This window comes from Drosophila bipectinata, chromosome 3L (assembly GCF_030179905.1).
Source record: "Drosophila bipectinata strain 14024-0381.07 chromosome 3L, DbipHiC1v2, whole genome shotgun sequence".
Taxonomy (NCBI): Eukaryota; Metazoa; Arthropoda; class Insecta; order Diptera; family Drosophilidae; genus Drosophila; species Drosophila bipectinata.
In genome coordinates this window covers 3,153,309-3,172,173 of record NC_091738.1, presented here as the reverse complement: position 1 = coordinate 3,172,173, position 18,865 = coordinate 3,153,309, and the positions used below count along the sequence as shown (strand labels likewise).

General features: G+C 40.2%; 3 protein-coding genes across 10 annotated transcripts in view; 2 read left to right on the top strand and 1 right to left on the bottom strand.

The window, feature by feature from the left end:
• The window catches only part of rols (rolling pebbles), a 54,595-nt gene that overhangs the window by 31,466 nt on the left and 4,264 nt on the right, over positions 1-18,865 (bottom strand). For 4 of the 8 annotated variants that reach the window (XM_017244903.3, XM_017244905.3, XM_017244906.3 and 1 more), the window contains exons 1-2: positions 14,506-14,793; positions 13,491-14,045 (exon numbers count right to left, since the gene is read on the bottom strand). The exons of 3 other annotated variants lie outside the window; for them this stretch is intronic. In XM_017244903.3, coding sequence (XP_017100392.2) covers positions 13,491-13,728 — 238 coding nt within the window. In that variant the 5' untranslated portion in view covers positions 13,729-14,045; positions 14,506-14,793. Of the gene's footprint in view, positions 1-13,490; positions 14,046-14,505; positions 14,794-18,865 lie in introns of those variants that run through there. One more of the 8 variants, XM_017244904.3, reaches the window with a different exon arrangement.
• LOC108127696 (trichohyalin) lies at positions 228-2,579 on the top strand. Its single transcript, XM_017244908.3, has one exon. The coding sequence runs from the start codon at positions 308-310 to the stop codon at positions 2,009-2,011; it is 1,704 nt and encodes a 567-aa protein (XP_017100397.2). The 5' UTR covers positions 228-307; the 3' UTR covers positions 2,012-2,579.
• On the top strand, positions 2,437-3,288 carry LOC108127700 (uncharacterized). The gene has a single exon (XM_017244909.3). The coding sequence runs from the start codon at positions 2,590-2,592 to the stop codon at positions 3,028-3,030; it is 441 nt and encodes a 146-aa protein (XP_017100398.2). The 5' UTR covers positions 2,437-2,589; the 3' UTR covers positions 3,031-3,288.

Genomic DNA, 18,865 nt, shown 5'->3' with positions numbered 1-18,865 from the left:
TGCGTTGACAGTAAATAGTCGCCGTGTTGGACAACAGACACTGCCATACAGTAAGCACTCATATGAAACTAATTAATTAAAATAAAATGAACAAGAGTGTTGACGGGTCTTGACAATCTCTGTTTGGTTGATTACAACATTTAAGAGATGATCAAGTCAGTTTTTTGATGGGAGCCTTGTGAAAATTCCAGAAGCCACCCTTAAGGAAGCACCGAATCCCTGGCAACGTCTCCACCATGGAAACCAACAAACTACTTCAAGGGAAACCCTAAGCTTTAATGGATAGTTTTTGGCCAAAACCTTAACCATGCAGTACTCGTGGCTGCCACAGGAGCGTAGGGAGCCCATTGTCCGCGAAAAGCCTCCAGTGGTCATATCCTCCAGCAGATTCGCTCGCATCCAGCGGAATGCCTGCCAGGCAGCCAAACAGGAGAAGCTCCAGCTACAAAGCCTCCGCGACCAGGAGCAGGAGAGACTCCGTATTGGGGGCGAGGAGTTGCTCAAGAAGTTCAATGGCCAGAATCTGTGCATCACCCAGGAGGAGGAGTGCGCCCGGGAGCTGAAGCAGCAGGAGGAGCAGATCTTGCAGGCTAAGCGGCAGGCGGAGGAGGAGACCAACGCCGCTCGCGAGGAGCAGCGGGCGACCAGGCAGGAGCGAATCAAGGCAGCCCAGAAGCTGTTGGAGCAACTGCGGCCAGGACCTAGGGAACTGCAATGTGCCAGGCTGCAGAGCGAGGTCCTGCGGAGTGTGAATGCCCAGCGTGAGGTCCAGGAGGAGTATTCCAAAGCCAGGCAACGGCAGGCGGAACTGGATAGGAAGGTTTACCAGGAGCAGGTGTTCCGAGGCTACGAGGAGGCCAAGAAGCGGCATACAGAACGCTGTCAGCAGCTGGAGGAGCACAAAAAAGAGCTCCTCGAATCCATTGCCGAAAGGGAAAAGCACCGACAGGCCACTAAAGCCGAGGAGTTGGAGGAGGCTCGCCAGGAGCGGGAACGAAATGCAAAACAACTGAAGGATCAACAGGACAAGGAGAAGAAACTGCTGGCCTCTAAGCAGCGTCAGAGGAAAGAGGAGGCTCTTGCCTCTCTGGCCATGTCGGAGCAATGCCAGAAGCGTCTACAAATGCTGGAGGAGGTGGAGCAGGCCCAGTGTGATGTGCACAATGCGGCCAAGAGGCAACTGGAGGGAATGAAACGAGATCGGGCCAGGGAGCGTGTGCAGCAGCGAATCCTCCGAAATGAAAAACTTGCTCGGGAGCTGGTGCCCCGACTCCACTACAGTGCCGAGGAGGATCTGGCCCGACATAGCCGTCAGCTGGAGGAGATGCGCAAAGCCCACAGTGCCGAGCAGGCCAAGAAGAGACAGGTGCGGGAGCAGGCCATTAACGCCCGCTTGGCCATACAGAAGCAGGAGGAGGAGCAGGCTAGGCTCAGCCGGAAGAAGGAGGAGGAGGAGCGACTAAGGGCAGTGGAGCTGCGTCTGCAGAACGACCTCACGAATGTTCAGTTCCAGCGGCAACAGCGCCAGGAGCAACTCGAAAGAATGCGACAGCTGCGCCGCCAGCTGGATGACCAGGTGAAGCGTCGACACGAGGACGAAACCAGGCCGGACACCAACTACAACCGGGAGGCCCAGCTTGAGGAGCTGCGCGAGGATGTCTTCTTCTTCGACTACGCCCGCCAGCTGATGGACGAGGCCAGCTCGAAGGGCTGCCCCCTGAAGCCCCTCATCAGGGCGGTGGGTCAGTACAAGAACGAGAATCGCATCGGGGCGGAGGTAAGGGTGCCGCGCCACCTCATCACCCGACTGCCCATGGGTCGACGCACTCAGGGCGACAGCCAGGCGGAGGGTAAGGTGAAACCTCCGGAGGAACTGGAACCGAATGCCGAAAAACTCAGCCAAGAGGAGCAGCAGCATAGGTTAACCATCGAGGAGAATCTCAAGAAGATTGAGGCCCTGATGCTGGAGGAGTCCAAAACCAAAAAGGCGGGAAAAGTGGCGCCTAAATAATGCTTTTTCGTTGCACTTGTAATATGGAATATGGGTATTAACCATCAAAAAGCAGTAAACCATAATGCCTCTCAAGTAACAGCCTTTATTTGATGAAACCTCAAAACAAAACTGTTGAAAATAAAACCCACCACTTGACTCCGATGGCGGTTAGGCTTATGGAGGTGGCAATACCCCAAAGTATCCATTACATTGGCACTCATGGATTCTCATCGAATGTATTGAGTTGCAATCACCAATTGCGAAATGCAATTCCTCAGAGATCCACTTTCAATGCCATTACTCATTACACATAAGGTCTATATCCCTAAAAACCCAGCAACCCACTTGTTTGGAACTCCACTTGAACCCAAAATTTGAATCAGCCATCTCAGTAGGCTAACATTATATATGTATGTTCGACACTGATTCAGTTCTAAATTCAGTATAAGCACAATCTCTTTTGGTAGCACACGAACTTTTTTTGAGCGTCCAAAAAAAAAAGGAAATTAAAAATATTTGTCAAAAATAATTTTCCCTTTTAAATTTTTCGATAAATATTTCAAATTTTAAAATTCTTAAAAGCCCGATATCTCAAAATGGCACAAGAGCCTGCAGCAGAGGTTTCAAATCGCATCATCACCATGTCCATTGATGACTTGCGAAGGGTGGCTTCCGCCCGGATGGTCGACCTCCTGCTATCAAAGAAAGAGGAGGAATTGCAGCTCCGCAGAGACAGGGTGGTGATGCAGGCGAAACTTGTTCGCCGTTTAACGCGCATCAATAAACTGGATAAGTCCGCAGACGAGGAACAAATGACTGATGCGGAGTTCTGCAGACTGGATGCCCTCAGGATGGCGGAGAATTTCCGATACCAACAGATGGCAGAGAGGCTTGTCCGTACGGGGGCACAGCTGTTCATAGTCAAGCGAGATCTCAAGAACATGGAACTGGCGATCTACAACGACTTCATAGCCAGGCGTTCGGCCAGGACAACTACTGCGGGCACCCAGGATCAATCCACTAATCAAAATTCTTAGTTAAGCAGCTTCAAATTCTCAGTTAAATTGTCAGATGTTTATCGTATTGGAAGCCACTTTTGAATGTAAACCTATCATAACATCACCAAAAACAGAATCGACTCGTATTATAACATTAGCAAGGACGAGGGTGCTTTTGTTTTTGATACGTTTTGTATGTCATGATAGGATTCGTCAGATGGAGATTAGCAATATACAACAGCAAGACTACGGATATCTAAAAAATCTTTGCAATAAATAGAAATACTAATCTCCTGATACGTCTAGTCTTTTTCTAGGAATTTGGGAAAATTTTAAGAATATTTAAAATTAAAAAATATTCCAAGGCATTGCGATTTCCAAACTCCACCTCGCTCTGTATTATGTGTTTAGACTTGTGTCACTCAAGTAGGTTCTATCACTAACCATACAGCATATAGACAACCCATTTCATACAACGAAAATGGACGCGAAAATTTCTTGCGACAGGCCCCAGCAGGCCCCAGAGCGGATTTCTTACGCTCTTTTACGCTCATCGTTCGTTCATCTTACGCTCATTCTCGCATTAAATGTTTTCTGTTTCTCAGTCTCTAAACGGAGCGCGATGAAGAAGGTTGGCCTGCGCTTCGGTTGATCTTTGTGTGTATGCGTGTCACACATTCACATACACGGGTGTATGTGTGCGTGCGATTTCGTTTCGAAGCCAGCGCACAAAATTTTGATTTTTCTTACTTTTCAGGCTTGCTACCCTAACCAAATTCGGGTATTCGTTATTTGATGAAATGACGAAAGAAATTATATTATTTTTTATATTATATTTTTTATTATTTCAGCATACATTTTTAATTTATTTAGGAATAAGATTGAGTGTTAGTAGTAAATGATTACTGTATATATATTTTTACGAATCATTAAAAATGAATATGAGAAAATGAGAAATGAGAAAATTTCAGAGTATATTTCAGTCGGAGTTACTCAAAACGCCTATATCCTTTAAGTTTTTCTTGTTCTGCAAGAGGTATCAGAAAACCAATGTAAATATGTATGTATATATATACAAATATATGTATATCTGTAAAAAATTCGAGCGGCGACTTTTTTAAAGTTCCAAAATATATAAGGAAATTATTAAATTGACGACAATAATTTAATTAAATCTCACAATAACCCAAATTAATAACAAGTGCCTGAAAAATTGTAAACAAAAAAGGTAAACAATTCCATCAGCTGTTTTCGTGTCTTCACCCTCCCCTAAAAATCATTCCATCGTTAGAGTAGGCATGCACAAGCCTCTTGCAGAACAACAAAAACTTAAAAGCAATCGGCGTTTTAAGTGACTCCGACTGAAATATACTCTGAAATTTTCTCATTTCTCATTTTCTCATATTCATTTTTAATGATTCGTAAAAATATATATACAGTAATCATTTACTACTAACACTCAATCTTATTCCTAAATAAATTAAAAATGTATGCTGAAATAATAAAAAATATAATATAAAAAATAATATAATTTCTTTCGTCATTTCATCAAATAACGAATACCCGAATTTGGTTAGGGTAGCAAGCCTGAAAAGTAAGAAAAATCAAAATTTTGTGCGCTGGCTTCGAAACGAAATCGCACGCACACATACACCCGTGTATGTGAATGTGTGACACGCATACACACAAAGATCAACCGAAGCGCAGGCCAACCTTCTTCATCGCGCTCCGTTTAGAGACTGAGAAACAGAAAACATTTAATGCGAGAATGAGCGTAAGATGAACGAACGATGAGCGTAAAAGAGCGTAAGAAATCCGCTCTGGGGCCTGCTGGGGCCTGTCGCAAGAAATTTTCGCGTCCATTTTCGTTGTATGAAATGGGTTGTCTATATGCTGTATGGTTAGTGGTTCTATTTACCTTCCAAGCAAAGGTCTGGCAATGAATGGGTAACATTTGTGTCGCTCTATTACCGGTGGTGTTGGTGGTTTTTGGTGTTTGGGTATCTTTATACTTTTTTTTATTTGCCCGACGCTTAAAAGTTTTTATCTTTTTTCTGTGTGTTTTGGCTGTGCTTGCTGTGTTGTCGTGAACTTGTTGATTTTAGATACAAAACCCAGAGTCGTTGTCAGCGTGGCGGTTGTCATCGTTGTTTCCAAACAACGTTGTTGTATTTGCTTACGAACCAAAACGAAAAATAAGTTTCTGAAAAAAACCTTAGCTTGAAGGTTAATGTAGCTTCTTCCATGCTTTGTGCATTCTGTGTTTGATTGCAAATAAAGCCCCAAAAAACATAAAAGGAAGTGGATATCGGCCGGAGCTTAGGTTTCAGTTGCCAGACAGTATTTATGAAATATTGTGTCCACACTCGCTTCCCAGAACTGATGTTTGAATTATGAATTGAGTCTGACACAGGTAGAGCTGGGAGCCTTTGTTCTTGCCACAGTTTGCCAATTAGCTGAAGGATTTCGGGCTGGAAAACAGGTTTTGCGATCACATCATGCTTGCCGGCTAATTACGTTAAATGATTTGGCAAATGGAGCGTTTAAACGGGCTATAGGACGTACAATGGAGTGTGCTTAATCCAAATAAATTGAGAGTACAATGACATCATGGATAACTATAACTATTTACTTACAGTTTTGTTAATCAAATATGTTAATTGAAAGACCAAACTTACCTAAAAAGATAGAAGAAAAAACAAACATTACATATGGGATTAAAAAACTTATAAATAGACTTGATCTCATCATCGTTTTAGGAAGAAGGATCTCCCATAAAACAAAATCCTCTTCATAAAAATAAACTTTTTTTAGACTCGGTTGCGTGATGTTCTTACATGGCAATTTGCTTTTACATTTGTACTACTAGAGTTTCCCCAAACATTTTAATAGCTCATTAAAACAGACATAACAAAAAATAAAGAAAAAACAGAGACAGTTCTTGGGAATTTAAGTAGCACACAGAATCATTAAAAGGCAAACACACATGTGACTTCAAAAGCATTGTGTCCCAACAATAATGACAACAAATTTGTATCTGTGGCAAGTCGATTGGAATTAATTGCTTTGACATCTCGTTAGATATCACTAGGATAGAGTAAGACGCCTTATTCCCCAGAGTTTGTTTTTGCAAAGCACTTGAGAGCAATTAAGAGGCACTATTTAGGCGCTATAAAGTGAATACTTTCCACACATCTATCTACACATTACTTGCAGGGGTCAGTAGTGTCAGTGTCAGTGTTCTACGAAAAAAAACAGAAACCTTCAGATTAACAATAAATAAAATCAAAATAATCATGGAATCGTGGCCATAAATGCTCACCCTATGTAAGTCTTATAAAGTAGAAATAATACAGAAAATTAAGCTTGAAAAATGAACTCAACATTGTAGTATGTAATCATAACAAAAAGTGTGGTCTTAGCCTGGTCGGGATCGGCAGCAGGTCTTCCGCTTTGTAATTAATCAATTTCAAGCCAGCAATGCATACAAAATAAATCGCGCTTATTGTGTGAGAAATCAGCAGCAGCAGCCTGCTTGGTTTTATAATAAAAATGTTTAAATTTACGAGACAAAGGCGCAAACTTGACGGCGGTAACATGTATCTCGAGACTGTCGATCGAAAAATAAAAGCCAAAGTCCCCCTCAATATCCGCAGTACAGAGAAATTTTTCCATTACATGGCCAGGCCAGCCAAGTTGGCTGAGAATGTATTTTTTAAACGTTTGCCAAACATTATGAAAGTTTAAGGGGATATAGTGTAACAAAAAAAAAACTTGGCTAAGAGCTTGTGGGAAAATATATAAAGTTGGTGGGAGATATTTGAATATTTTGGGCAATTAAACTTTATTTTAAAGAAACCTTTTCCTATTTTCATTTGAGATAAACCCTTTTTCGAATAACCCTCTCAACCACTGTGCCCAGCCGAAAGCCCAACAGTTTTTCCTACTTAGCCATGGCCTATAATTTATGTTTTGGCCACATTTAACCGCCAGGCAGAGAGCCAAGCTAGAGCCGGCGAGCGCATTTGGTAGTCGTGCCGTTTGCCGTATGGGCCTGGAAATTTGACTGCGCTTTTCGGATTTTTTTCTTACTTCCTTGAGGTTTGTCTGGAGTATCTCCTGGTCTACCGGTATCGCCCATTGAGCATCGCAACGCATAAATCAAACTTTGGTTTTTCTTTCTTCAACAGAAATGGCGGGGCATTCAGAAAAATGTATATATTTTTGTATTTTTGTTTGGCTATATCAAGTTGCGGCAGTTGTCGGGGCTTCTTGGAAGTCCCAGATGCTCCAGAGCCAGGCCAGTTGTCCGACAAATTTATTGCCTTTTAATGCTGCCTCTTGGCTGGCCAGTAGTGGCGTTGACATTGTAGCGGTAAACGTTGATAAATTAATACATTGCAATGCTGCAACACGTTGCATGCGGCAAAGGTGACTCACTTTGGCCCCAAAAAGGTACGACAACCGACTTCAAAAACGTGTCAAAATAACAGCAAGGGTTTTGTGAAAGCTGCTGAGGACTTTTTTTTTTTTTAAAAGGTTACAAGTGCTTTATGAAAAAGAGACATTTCCTTCTAAGAATTATTTACATCCATCAATGCCAAAAACTCTCAGAAAAAAACAACATAAACCAGATTTAATCCGCTTTGAAGGTCTCACATCTCAGGTGTCGGATCATTTTCCTTGATTGCAAAATTATTTTCGGTAATGAGCCAAGATCAGATAAGAGATGCCAGAGTTGAATAAACTTTCCGGCTCGGCCCTTTTGTTATTATTGCTTTGGATCTTCTAATTAAAAGAAATGTTTAGTCATTAGGCCGTAATTTCACTTTGGCGAGGTGAAAGTCATAAGCAAAGACAATGGGAGGAAAGACTGAAAGTAAAGACACTAAATCATCTGAGTGGCAATTAAACAGAGTGAGAAAAAATGCGAAAAAAACACTTCATAAATTACCGCAGTGGACACGCCCACTTTGTAAAAACCAGGCAAAAAAAATCATTTATGTATGTTGGTTTTTTTTTGTAAAACAAGGAAACAATAAGTGAATGAAATGAATGACAACGACAACACTTGAAATGCAAGCTCATTTGCCAAAAAATTAGTCAGCCAAGAGCCAAAAAAATAATCATCTTTTTATGACAGGAGGGAGCGTTTTTAAAGTAAATGCGGAAAAAATCACAAGAGTGCACTTTATATTTATTTTTTACAGGTTTGAAGGCAACGTCTTTGGAAATTTTATTGAAATATTTGTTAATAAGATTAAATGAGGGTATTCTGTCAATTTTAGCTCTAGAATAGTTAGTGGTTTAAGGTGCCATATATGGTAAACAAAAACAATGCAAAAAGCATTAACTTTGGAGTATTTATCAAAAATGGCCAATAGTTCTTTCTTAAATTTCCATTATAAAGGGATGTCTATAGACCCGACACTTCAAACTGCCTATCTCCCCTAGATTTTCATGTAAAAATGAAACTCAAATACTCATTCAATGGGGACTTACTTCCTTCTTCATATCTAATCTTGCTTACTTAGTATTACTTGTCCCATAAAGATGATTAAGTATTACTAATACCATGAGTAGCCCCCCGTTCAGTGACTTTATAACTTCTATTACGTATTGCTAACTCGAATGGAATTTGGCACGCGAAAAGTGGGGACCCTCTTCAGATTAGATATGGCGGTGACATATAAATACAAACATGGAAAGGTTAGGCTTGTCGGGGGTTTGGTTCGCACCTGATCTGTTGCTGGGGTTGTGTTGCCAAAATACACGTCACGATAAGGTTTGGTCTTTGAGTTAGTTTTGTTTTTGCATTTAGGCGCCAAGCCGCAAAAGTCCAGCCGACTTTTTCAATATTTACAAATAATTAAAAAACGGTAATTGGCTTTGCTTGTTTGTTGCCAATGCCGTGCTCCACTCGAAGGGGAACTGTGCCGACCGGGTCTAAACAAACAATTGTCGCCATCGTCATCGCTATCTGAACTGAACCGAAAAAGTCGCGCAGATATGGAGAGAACTGTGGAAATAGTTTGCCCGGACCGGCCTGGGCCTGGGCCTGGGTTTGTAGTGCAAATATTAAAGGTAAATTTGCATATGTAAACAAAAGTCAACAAATGTTAGTTAAGCGCTTTTTTGCACGTTCGTTTCTGGTTTTTTTTTCTCCGCCGATCTATCGCATGTTGATCTTAACTTTTTTTTATGCAGGCGGTGGAAACGTGACTTTTTGGCAAGAGAGTTTTTTTTTAATAAGGAAGATGCCCCAACTCTAATGGAGATTTTTTAGCCCGATAATGCTCTCTATACTAGATGCACTATTCAGATATTCAGATCAAGGAAATTATGACCTAAAATCGCTTCAAAACTCCTCAATGGGCTTGGAATCGCCATCCATTAATCATATGTATCCGCTTTTGTTCCTTTCAAAGACACATTGTATCCAGATGGTTAATTCATTCAAGGTTTTTTCCCATCGCCAATTAAATTTCATGAATGTAATTGCAAATCCATTGAACAGATCCGCAAGATATACGATTTTGTATCTGCTTCGCTACTTCTTTTTCATTCGCTTGCCACTCCATTTGATTTCGGCGGCCATGTCCTCGGCTACTTGTTCACATTATTTTTAACTCTTATTTTTTAACACATCACAAAAAGCTACCGACAACGAAAAAGACATCGGCAAACTACTCACGCCTACAACTTGACACCGACTTCCACAATTACACGCAAGATACACTTCAAATACAGTGGTAATAGGATAGAGGAAACTAAAGTGGAGTCTTAAAAATAGTTATATCAATGCTTATTTTTAGGGTACTCGGTTTTAGCTTTATATTATATTATATTGCACAAGTACCGAGTTCATAAATTCGTCACCTTTTTCTTTTGTTAAACAAACCCCCTTTAAACTTTTAATTCCTTTGACATTTGAATCTATCAAACTTTATGGGCAGTTGCTCCAAATTGATTTTTAAATTTGATTGATTTATTTTCCATTTTAATAGATATTTGATGGACTTGAAAATGTATTCATTTTTAATGTGCTCTTTAAGACTTTTTTACTGTAGACCACAATAAAAAGATATGACTAGTTTTTTTGGTAGTGCGTTTTTTATCTCCAAGTTGGTCTTTTGACTTCAACACCAAAATGTTAGGCTTAAGTTTTGCAATAACCAAAAATATAAAAAAAATACGCTAAATAAAAAAGCCACAGGCGCAGTTAAATGTTTAAATAATTAATTGGTTTTGTGTTATTTTGTGAATGATTTTTTCGCCATTTGAGATAAAAGTTTTAGAGGCTTAACCTTAGATCCGAATAAGTGGCCATTCAAAAATGTGTTTTGTTTGAAGATTTTATGCGAAAAGCTGGCAGAGACTACTGAATTTTTTATGAATTTGCTAATTTTATGGCTATAGGTGCAAATTAAATTGAATGTGTGTATCCTTGAGGAGCAACATTGATGGCAATTAAAGATATCCCACAATTATTGATTGCCTTAATTAAAAGGAGGACCCCAGACTTCTTGTTTTGCCCCCAAAATGCGGTCACCAGCGGATGAATAATATTCAGTGGCTAATGGGAGAAAGAGTGCCGAAGTACTTAATCAAAAAAAAAAAGAGAAGAAAAGTTGTGCAAGACACTTGCCACCAGCCAGCAGGAGAAAATGAAAACCAGCAGAGGCATGATCAGTGGCAACAGCAACGGCAGCAACATATGCATGATGTTGCTGGTGTGTGCAGCCAACTTGTCAGGCAGAAACTTCTGCAACACGTTTTGCCTGCCAAGTTGATTTCAAAATAATGAGTTAATAAACTGCAAGAAGAAAGACCCGGAAAGGGGAAAGATGATATGCGCTTGCAAAGTGTCAAATAACTCAAAATGTCACAGCAAATGCACAAACAAATCGAAAGTCATTTTTCCTTCACTCCAGCTGAGGACATGTTTATGTTGTTAGCAAACTTGCCACTTAGTCGAGTCGTTTTTCCTCAATAAAAAATGATTATTTAAAAGCAAAATTTTTGGTTTTTGGCCTAAACTTGAACCAAGCTTGCCATTTGCTCGCCAGAGACTGCTCAGCCCATTTTTCATGCTCCTCGGCCCTGACAACTTGCAACAATCTTAAACACTTTAGGCCGACAACCCGCCGCGCTGCTGCCGTTCATAAAACACCTCCTACCACCCCAGATACTCCCCGACCCTTGGTTATATTATTTTTTTGTTGCCGACCCCCAGGGTTTTTGCATTTCCAACTAAGTTGCCTATAAATCTCACTCAGAGTGCAGGCTAATGAGGCCCGAGGGTGTGTTTTGGCAGCAAATTAACTCATTGCCACTCACATCCCGCAGCTCGTCGTCATCTTCTCTGCGGATCACCCTTTCTAATCTGAGTTCGAGTCTCAGTTGAGTCTGACATTGAATGCAAAACGGCCAGCTGGGGGTTCTAAAAATATGCAGTAGTATGCAGACATCGCCTTAATTAGACTCGTTATGACTGGTCAGTTTTGAAATTTGCAATTAAAACTATGCACACGAGTGCTTCGACGGATCGGCAGTGGATATGGACTTGGAGGCCTTAAGCCCCCCACACGCGTCTACAAGTTATTTATATGTATGGTATCTGGATTCGATGTGGTATGAATTATTGGTCAGTAATATTCTGTGAAGAGTGGCTCGAATTATTTCCACTGAACTGGTTATGAAATTTGTATAAAGCTGCAATTCAAAATGTTTATCATATTCGATAGAAACAGATTTTTTCAAAGATTTTATCTTAACATTATTACTTAATTAGTCTGAAATGAAGCTTAAGAAAACTGCAATTTTAAAGCCCCCTTTGTTCTTTGAATTACTTCCCACATTCCTTAGGTTTTAAAATCCTTTACTCCCCGCCTGTCAACCTGAAGAATACTCATAAAATATTTAAGACTTTCAGCAGGATCCTGTCTGGGCCTTCCACTCAAATATCACAAAACAAAACTTTTCTAATTCAATCGAGAGTCTCAAACGGATCAACTTTAACCTTCATCTTGAAGTCCCGGGCGGTAAACAAAGCCTTCAAAAAAGAATAGAAGCTCTAACCCAGCAAACACTTGATACAAACAACAAACAAAACAACAATGTTCCTTGTGTGTTTGAATCGCTGCTGCTGTTGTTGCTGTGTTGTCTGCTTGTTAACAAATTTCGAAGTAAAATATTTCTGGGAATTCTTGCACACACAGATACAGATACGTATAGACGGTGAACCCACAAGCAACGGGCAAACAAAGCGCATGTGCCGACATCCCCAAGCCTCGGTTTTAGCCCTCAGCTCCCCTGCTATCCTGTCTTTTCTTTATAGTTTTTTATTTTTTACTTTTTTATTTTGTATTTTTTTTGGCATGCGCAATGAAAAGAGCCCAGAAACGTAGCGAAGAAGCTTTTTGGAATTGCGCAAGCGCAACTCAACCACTAAAGAAGCACAAGAACCTCAAGCAAAAAGTTCCAGAAGGAAATTAATGAACTGTGAGATACCCTTTAGGAAGATGCTTTTGTATCTTGCTATATGAAGAGGATGAGTTCATAAAAAAATTATGATTATTTAAAGCAGGCTACCATAACTAATAAGTTAGACATTGAATGTCCATCAAATAGAAATCCATCACCTAAGAAGTCTAGGTTTTGTGTCCTAATATTTTATAAGATTTTAAATATTAGACAATAGAAGAATGTTTTATATTTTTGTTGACCACTTAATTTTAAAAAAGTTTTTCTGAAAATTCTTCATCAAAAACTGCAAACTCCCTCGCTTCAATTGGAATACCCTACCAACCAGAGAGGAGGAAGGAGTTTAGTCTGGAATTTTTATGGCATTTCACATGGTTCAAGCTCACACTTACACTTCCTATAACCCTCCTACTCACACAGATACTAACCCATACAAAGACTCTATCACAGAAACACAGAGAGATGTCGTGTTCATCACAAAAGACTGCCATTGTCTCTTCGGGCGATTGTGGTCGAAGGAAATTAAGGAAGGGGACTGAACATTTTCCACAGCAATCGTCGGCGACGGCGCGACATGTAAATTAGTGCAAAGTATTTGCATTTTAATGTAAATACAAAAACAGCAAGATCCGCACAACAACAAACTCAATTTGAACAGAAAATTGCAATTAATGCAATTTGCATTGTAAATTGTTGTTGCCAAACAAAAAATAAAAGCAGCAGAAAAGGGTTTCCTTTAAATGGCTTACACAGTTGGCGACAAGAGACATTCCGGAAAAAAGGTAAATGCGATTTGTGAAATTGAAGTCATTTCGATGAAAGAGATGCGATGGCCAACCAGATAAGGCCAACGAGATCAAAGAGGCCGCATTCAGTGAAATTATAAGAAAAAGCTTTTAGCCAGGTTTATTCATGGTATTACCAAAATCGCAAATACACGAGGTACTTGTAATGCTCTCAAGGAACAAGGGTTAAGATATCTCAAATCTTAAGCTTAATGTAAGTATCTTTACCTAAAAAACTGCAACTATTTCCATTTCCAGATCGACGACCTGTTGTCTTGTTGCAGCTCCAATTATTTTCAAAATTTCCCTTATCCTTTGGAATATTGCCACCGATGTTATTGTTGTTGTTGGTGCTGCTGGTGTTGCCGATTATGAAGCTGGTTGTCTGACTGTTGTTGTTGTTGGTACTGATGTTGCTTATGTTGGTGCCTTTGCCACTCGAAGAGCGGTTTGTTAGTGGGAACATGGCATGTATCTTTTGTAGATTGTCTGCCTCATGTATATCCTATATATGTATCTTTCTTTCGTATATATAGTGCAGTATCTGCAGTTGTATCTGTATCTGGCTGGATACAATTCCAGCTGCGAATCCTTTCAAGTCGTTGCCCGGTGCCGGGCGCCTGATTTCAGCTCTCAGCTTCTTGCCCCGAATTCCTTATTCGTTTCAGTTTCTGCCCCTCTTCGTTTTACACTTTTTGCAGCACGTACTTATTTCTATATTTCTTATTCGCTTTTTTCGTTAAATTCGTTTTCGAAATGCATCTGCCAAGCCGGCATTGGAAGCTTTTAAGAAAAAATATAACACTTTTATTTTGACTTTTTTCTTACTTTTTGTTAATTTTAATTGGTTTGACACAATAAATGGTTATTGTTTGGTTTTCTGTTTTGGTGGGCAAAGTATTTTAATGGGGGAAGTACACGAATAAATATTTGGAAATTATCTTAAGAATTTTTTGTGGAATTTTAATTTCTAAGAAATTGACAAAAACATCTTAAAGGCATTTAAAATACTTTGTTTTACAAAAAGTATCTTTTATGAAGAAGGTTAAAGAATTTCCAAGCCATACGAAATTAGCTGGTCAAGAAAGCTAGGCTAATATCTTATCATTACTTGTAGCCTTTACTCGTGACTCAATAAAATCTCTAGGTATTCCATATTTCGTTAAGTAAACAATAAAATACTTTGCACACTTTTACAGAAAAAAATTACAAATTCCTAGACAATGATGCACAAAACACACACCGTTTTTAAACTTTCAGGTAAGTCTGATTACATTCTTATCCGCACTGGGGTCACATTACGCATACGTCATGGCACTTTGTTGGCTTTGTTTTAAGCTTTTCCCAAGAACTTGGCTTGTTTGGTGTTATTTTTGTTGCTATTTGGTTAAAACCGTATCCAATGTGTCGATTTGTGCCGGCCGAAAGATCGCAGAGTTAAAGATTTTCCGATTAAATCCGCCGTTGTGCGATCCGCGTGCGGTACGCTTGCGCGAGCTTTGAGATACTTTTCGAAAATGAGTGGAGAGTGGATAGGAGGTCTCGGCAAAGCCAGACAAGTGCCGGAGAGTGGCATGGGCCAGCCCGGGTCTCCACTCGAAGCCAGCTGAGAGTGAAACTCTCCACACATACCGGTTTTCCATGCAGAGCTCACCGTCAGCTCTCTCGCTCTGGTTGTTGTTTGTGATATGCGATCTCAGCACGGCGCTCAGTTCTTATCAGTTCCACTATCACTCTTTTTTTTCAATTTACGCCGAGAAATTCATTCACGCTTCGTTGTCGTTGTTGTTGCTTTTGGTATATTTGTATTTATTTGTATTTGCTCTTCTTGGGTTTTGACTGATTGACGTGCTGACTTCAGGAACTGTCCCCTTATCGCCTTTGTCAGTCCGAAATAGCAAATATAGAAAGTGTGGAAAGGGTCCCCGGTACACCGGTGTTGGGTCTCTTTTTGGTTATTCGTTTAACCGTTCAGGCTATGACGCAAGCAAACGTGCCACTGGCACTCAGGCCGCATTAACCCGTCAGATACTCGCCGCTCAGCGGGGGCTATCTGTGAGATAAGCGGGGCATTTGTTGGGAGAGGTTAGCCCAAAAGGATGTGTCAGGATGGGTGTCACTGATTTGAGGGTTTTTATTGTTTTTTTTATGGGTTTTTGTACCTGACTTTTAGAACTAAATATCTCTATTATTTGAGAAATTTAAGGAACTCGTTAGAGGAAAAGGAGCGGAAAAATATTTAAAATCCATTTGGTATCTTAACTATTCTAAATTTCCCCTATATTTGCCTATATCCCTATTTTCTTCTGGAAATAGTTCTGTAGATATGAAGTCCTTGAGTTGCAGTCCTTGATGAACTGAACTGTTAGACTTCGTAGTTTCATTAATAATCCTTCTTTCTTTCTGACGGATTCTTGGCGTCTCTGCGTCTAAGTTTCACCTACATTTTTCCAAGAATATCTAAAAGTCACCCACAATCCTATATAATTACAAGAAACTCTTGTAACTTTCCAGGTCATTAGCAAAAGCTACCTAAACCCAAAAAACCGCCGATAAGCGAAAGCCAAACCAAGTTTCAATTACATTGGAATTAATCTACTCATTAGAAAGGAAAAAACAAGAGTCAAAACTAGAGCTCAAGCAATGAAATGTTACCACAGGCAGTTGACAACAATAATTGTTTGTAATCACTGGAAATGTTCGAATGTCGGTTTTGGTGTCCATTGGATCCCGATCCCCCCAGAGTCCATGTTGAGCTCCCCAAATGAGCTAATACCTTTGACACAATCTTGATTAATGGGCCACGATAAGAGGCCTAGAAATGGAACTGCAACCCAAAACCTAGTCCCATGTGCCTCAGTTTTCCTCTTGAGCTGATCAAGAAAATCTGGGCTAGCCAAAAATCTAGAAATGACGTTTAATTGCTGGCATCTAGTCGATAAGAAAACTATGAAATACTAAAAAGATTAGATTGCCAAGAACCCGAGAACTAATAGCAGTAGACGTTGATAAGAAACTGATCTTACCATTATAATTGGGACAGTGATAGACGTTGAATTATTTTAAAGATAAGATATGTATGGTGTTTAAAAGAATTGTTAATTAAAATAAAAAGACTTCTTGGAACTTTTCCCAAGGGCCTCGGTTCTAGGTTAAAAGTGCCATTAAAATGGCAATGTCTGGCTTCCAACAATCGCAGTACTTTCATTATCGCCGTTCCATGAAACTAACTATGGAGTTCAACTCATAAATATTCAGAGAGCAATTGCAAATTCAAATTCAAGTGCAACTGCTTCGATTGTGGGAATCGCCGGCCGAAGAGCTTATCGAACACACAAAATGCATTCGCCAGTGCGTGCGCGGGAATTTTATGAGGATCCTATCTGAATTTTCTGGTCGGAGTCGGAGTTGGAGTCGGGTTCGGAGACTGGGTCGGAGTCGGAGATCCATTCCAATAAATAGTCGGTTGTCGATGGAGTCCATGCTGTGCCCACGGGCAACAAAGTTGCAATTGCAACAACGTCCCAGACGGAATTGCATTGGGAGTTCGAGTTGAGTGGCGGAGCCTGTATCCCGCAGTATCCGTCAGATACTAAGTACAGGGAAATTTTAGTACAAGAGATTTTGGTAGATAGTTTTTGGACATTCTAGGAATGATTTTTGTGATCAATTGGAGATATATATCCCAAGAGCTTAATGCGCCTTGGTATCTTTCTTCTTCTCCCTTAAAATTCTTGTCCGATTCTAGCTAGGAAAGCCTTATATGCTTGACCATTTTGATTATTAAATATTGAAGATTGTGAAGTAAATTCGTTATAGCCTCCTACCACTGTAGTTCCCAGCCGGTTTGGCTCTGTGGTCCATTCATGGCAACTACCGTTTGGGTCTTTTGTTTGGCTTTGTTTTGCTGCCGTCAGTCCGCCGCGTCTATTTGTAGATACAAGCCACCAACAACTACTCCGTAACTCCGTACTCAAAGCACCATCCATCCTCCAAGTCAGTGGATCTCTTTCTTTGGTCTTCTACCTGTTCGTAGACGCGTCTTGTCGAGCGCTCTTTGGAGCGCCTGCTGCTGGCGCGGCCACCGAGCTCGTTCTCGGCACAATCTCAAGTGTTTTTAAAAGTTTTCCAGCGATAAGCCATGTAACTTTATGGCCTCCACTGGCCCCTCCATCCTCGCATGCACAGCCACTGCAGCTTCATCATCATCATCATCCATCCTAGTTCGCCATGGTCGTGTGGTGTGGTTTGGTTGTTTCGGTTTGCGGTGTGATCATGATGAATATGATTCATGACTTTTCACTTTTCCGCACACACTAGCACTCACACTCAAAATAACACACGCATCAGAGCCAAAAAGACTCAAATAACCGCCAGGCGAAAAATTGCAGCACCATGGGGTTAGAATTTAAAATTTTGGATGAGTATTTGTTAGAAAGGTGATAACTTAAGGGTTTTGGGGTAAGAAATTATTGAAAATTTAGATATTTCCTATAAGTATTTGGTTCTTAAATTTTAAATAAATCTTTAAACAAAAACCAAGCAAAAGATTTTCAAAAACACCCATAAAAATAATTCAAAATATATTATTCATATTTTAGCTACTGTTAAAGTTTATGAATGTCTGTTTTTTATAAACAAATGTTTAACTAGTTATGCATTAAATAAACTTAAAATATCCAGTGATGAGCTCATTGCAGAAAAAAGTTAAAAATACATTTTTATGACAGCAGTTAGCGTAACCACCCACTATGCATATATTGACGTGGTTCGGAGGCTGACACTTAACCCTTAACATAAATTCTCATCAGCTTTGTGGTTGAGTTTAGACCTTGTTGTGTGTGTCTGTGTGTGGGGAGGGGGAGTGTGTGGCACGTAAATTACTGTGACATTGCACTTTGCAACATCATTTGGCAATTTGTTGAACACTTTTTGCTGCTCCTCTGCAGCTCCACAGCTGCGCTAGTGCTGTGCTAGTTTATTGATTAGTTTTAAATTGAAAAGGAAGTCAGCAGCCGGAGCATAAATCTTTGCCAATTTTCTTATTAGAAACTGTCAATGTCAGCAAGTTTTCACCCCCCAGGATCGGCTTGGTCAATATGCTAAGCACCAGCGAAGCCGGGCCAAGAGAGATGGATCAGTGCGGTGAATATATCCATTTTGGATGATTTATGACCCCGACTATGACTTCCACTTCAACTCCGACTCCGCGTCCGAGTCCGCGTCCGCGTCCGCGTCCGACTGGCTTGTTAAACATCTGTGTGAAATGGGCAAAGTCGGGCCACTTGTTTGGCTTTCACTGGCTTTGTTTACTCTATTGCCTATTGCTATTTGCCAATCGAATCGAATACACTGATATTATATTGTTATTATAAGCAGAAATAAATATAAAAGAATCTCTATCAATTATAAACATTAATAATGTGAAATGTAGAGAGCTGTCCTGTTTATATATCTGAGGTAGTTGTATTAAATTTTTAAATGTTTTTCAAACTTTTAAAAGGTCTTCCCCCAAAATGAGGTATACTCTCGAGATTCTAGACTCTTGGCATCAGATTTAATGTTCTAGATCTAGGATTATTATATTTGAAATAAATAGGAAA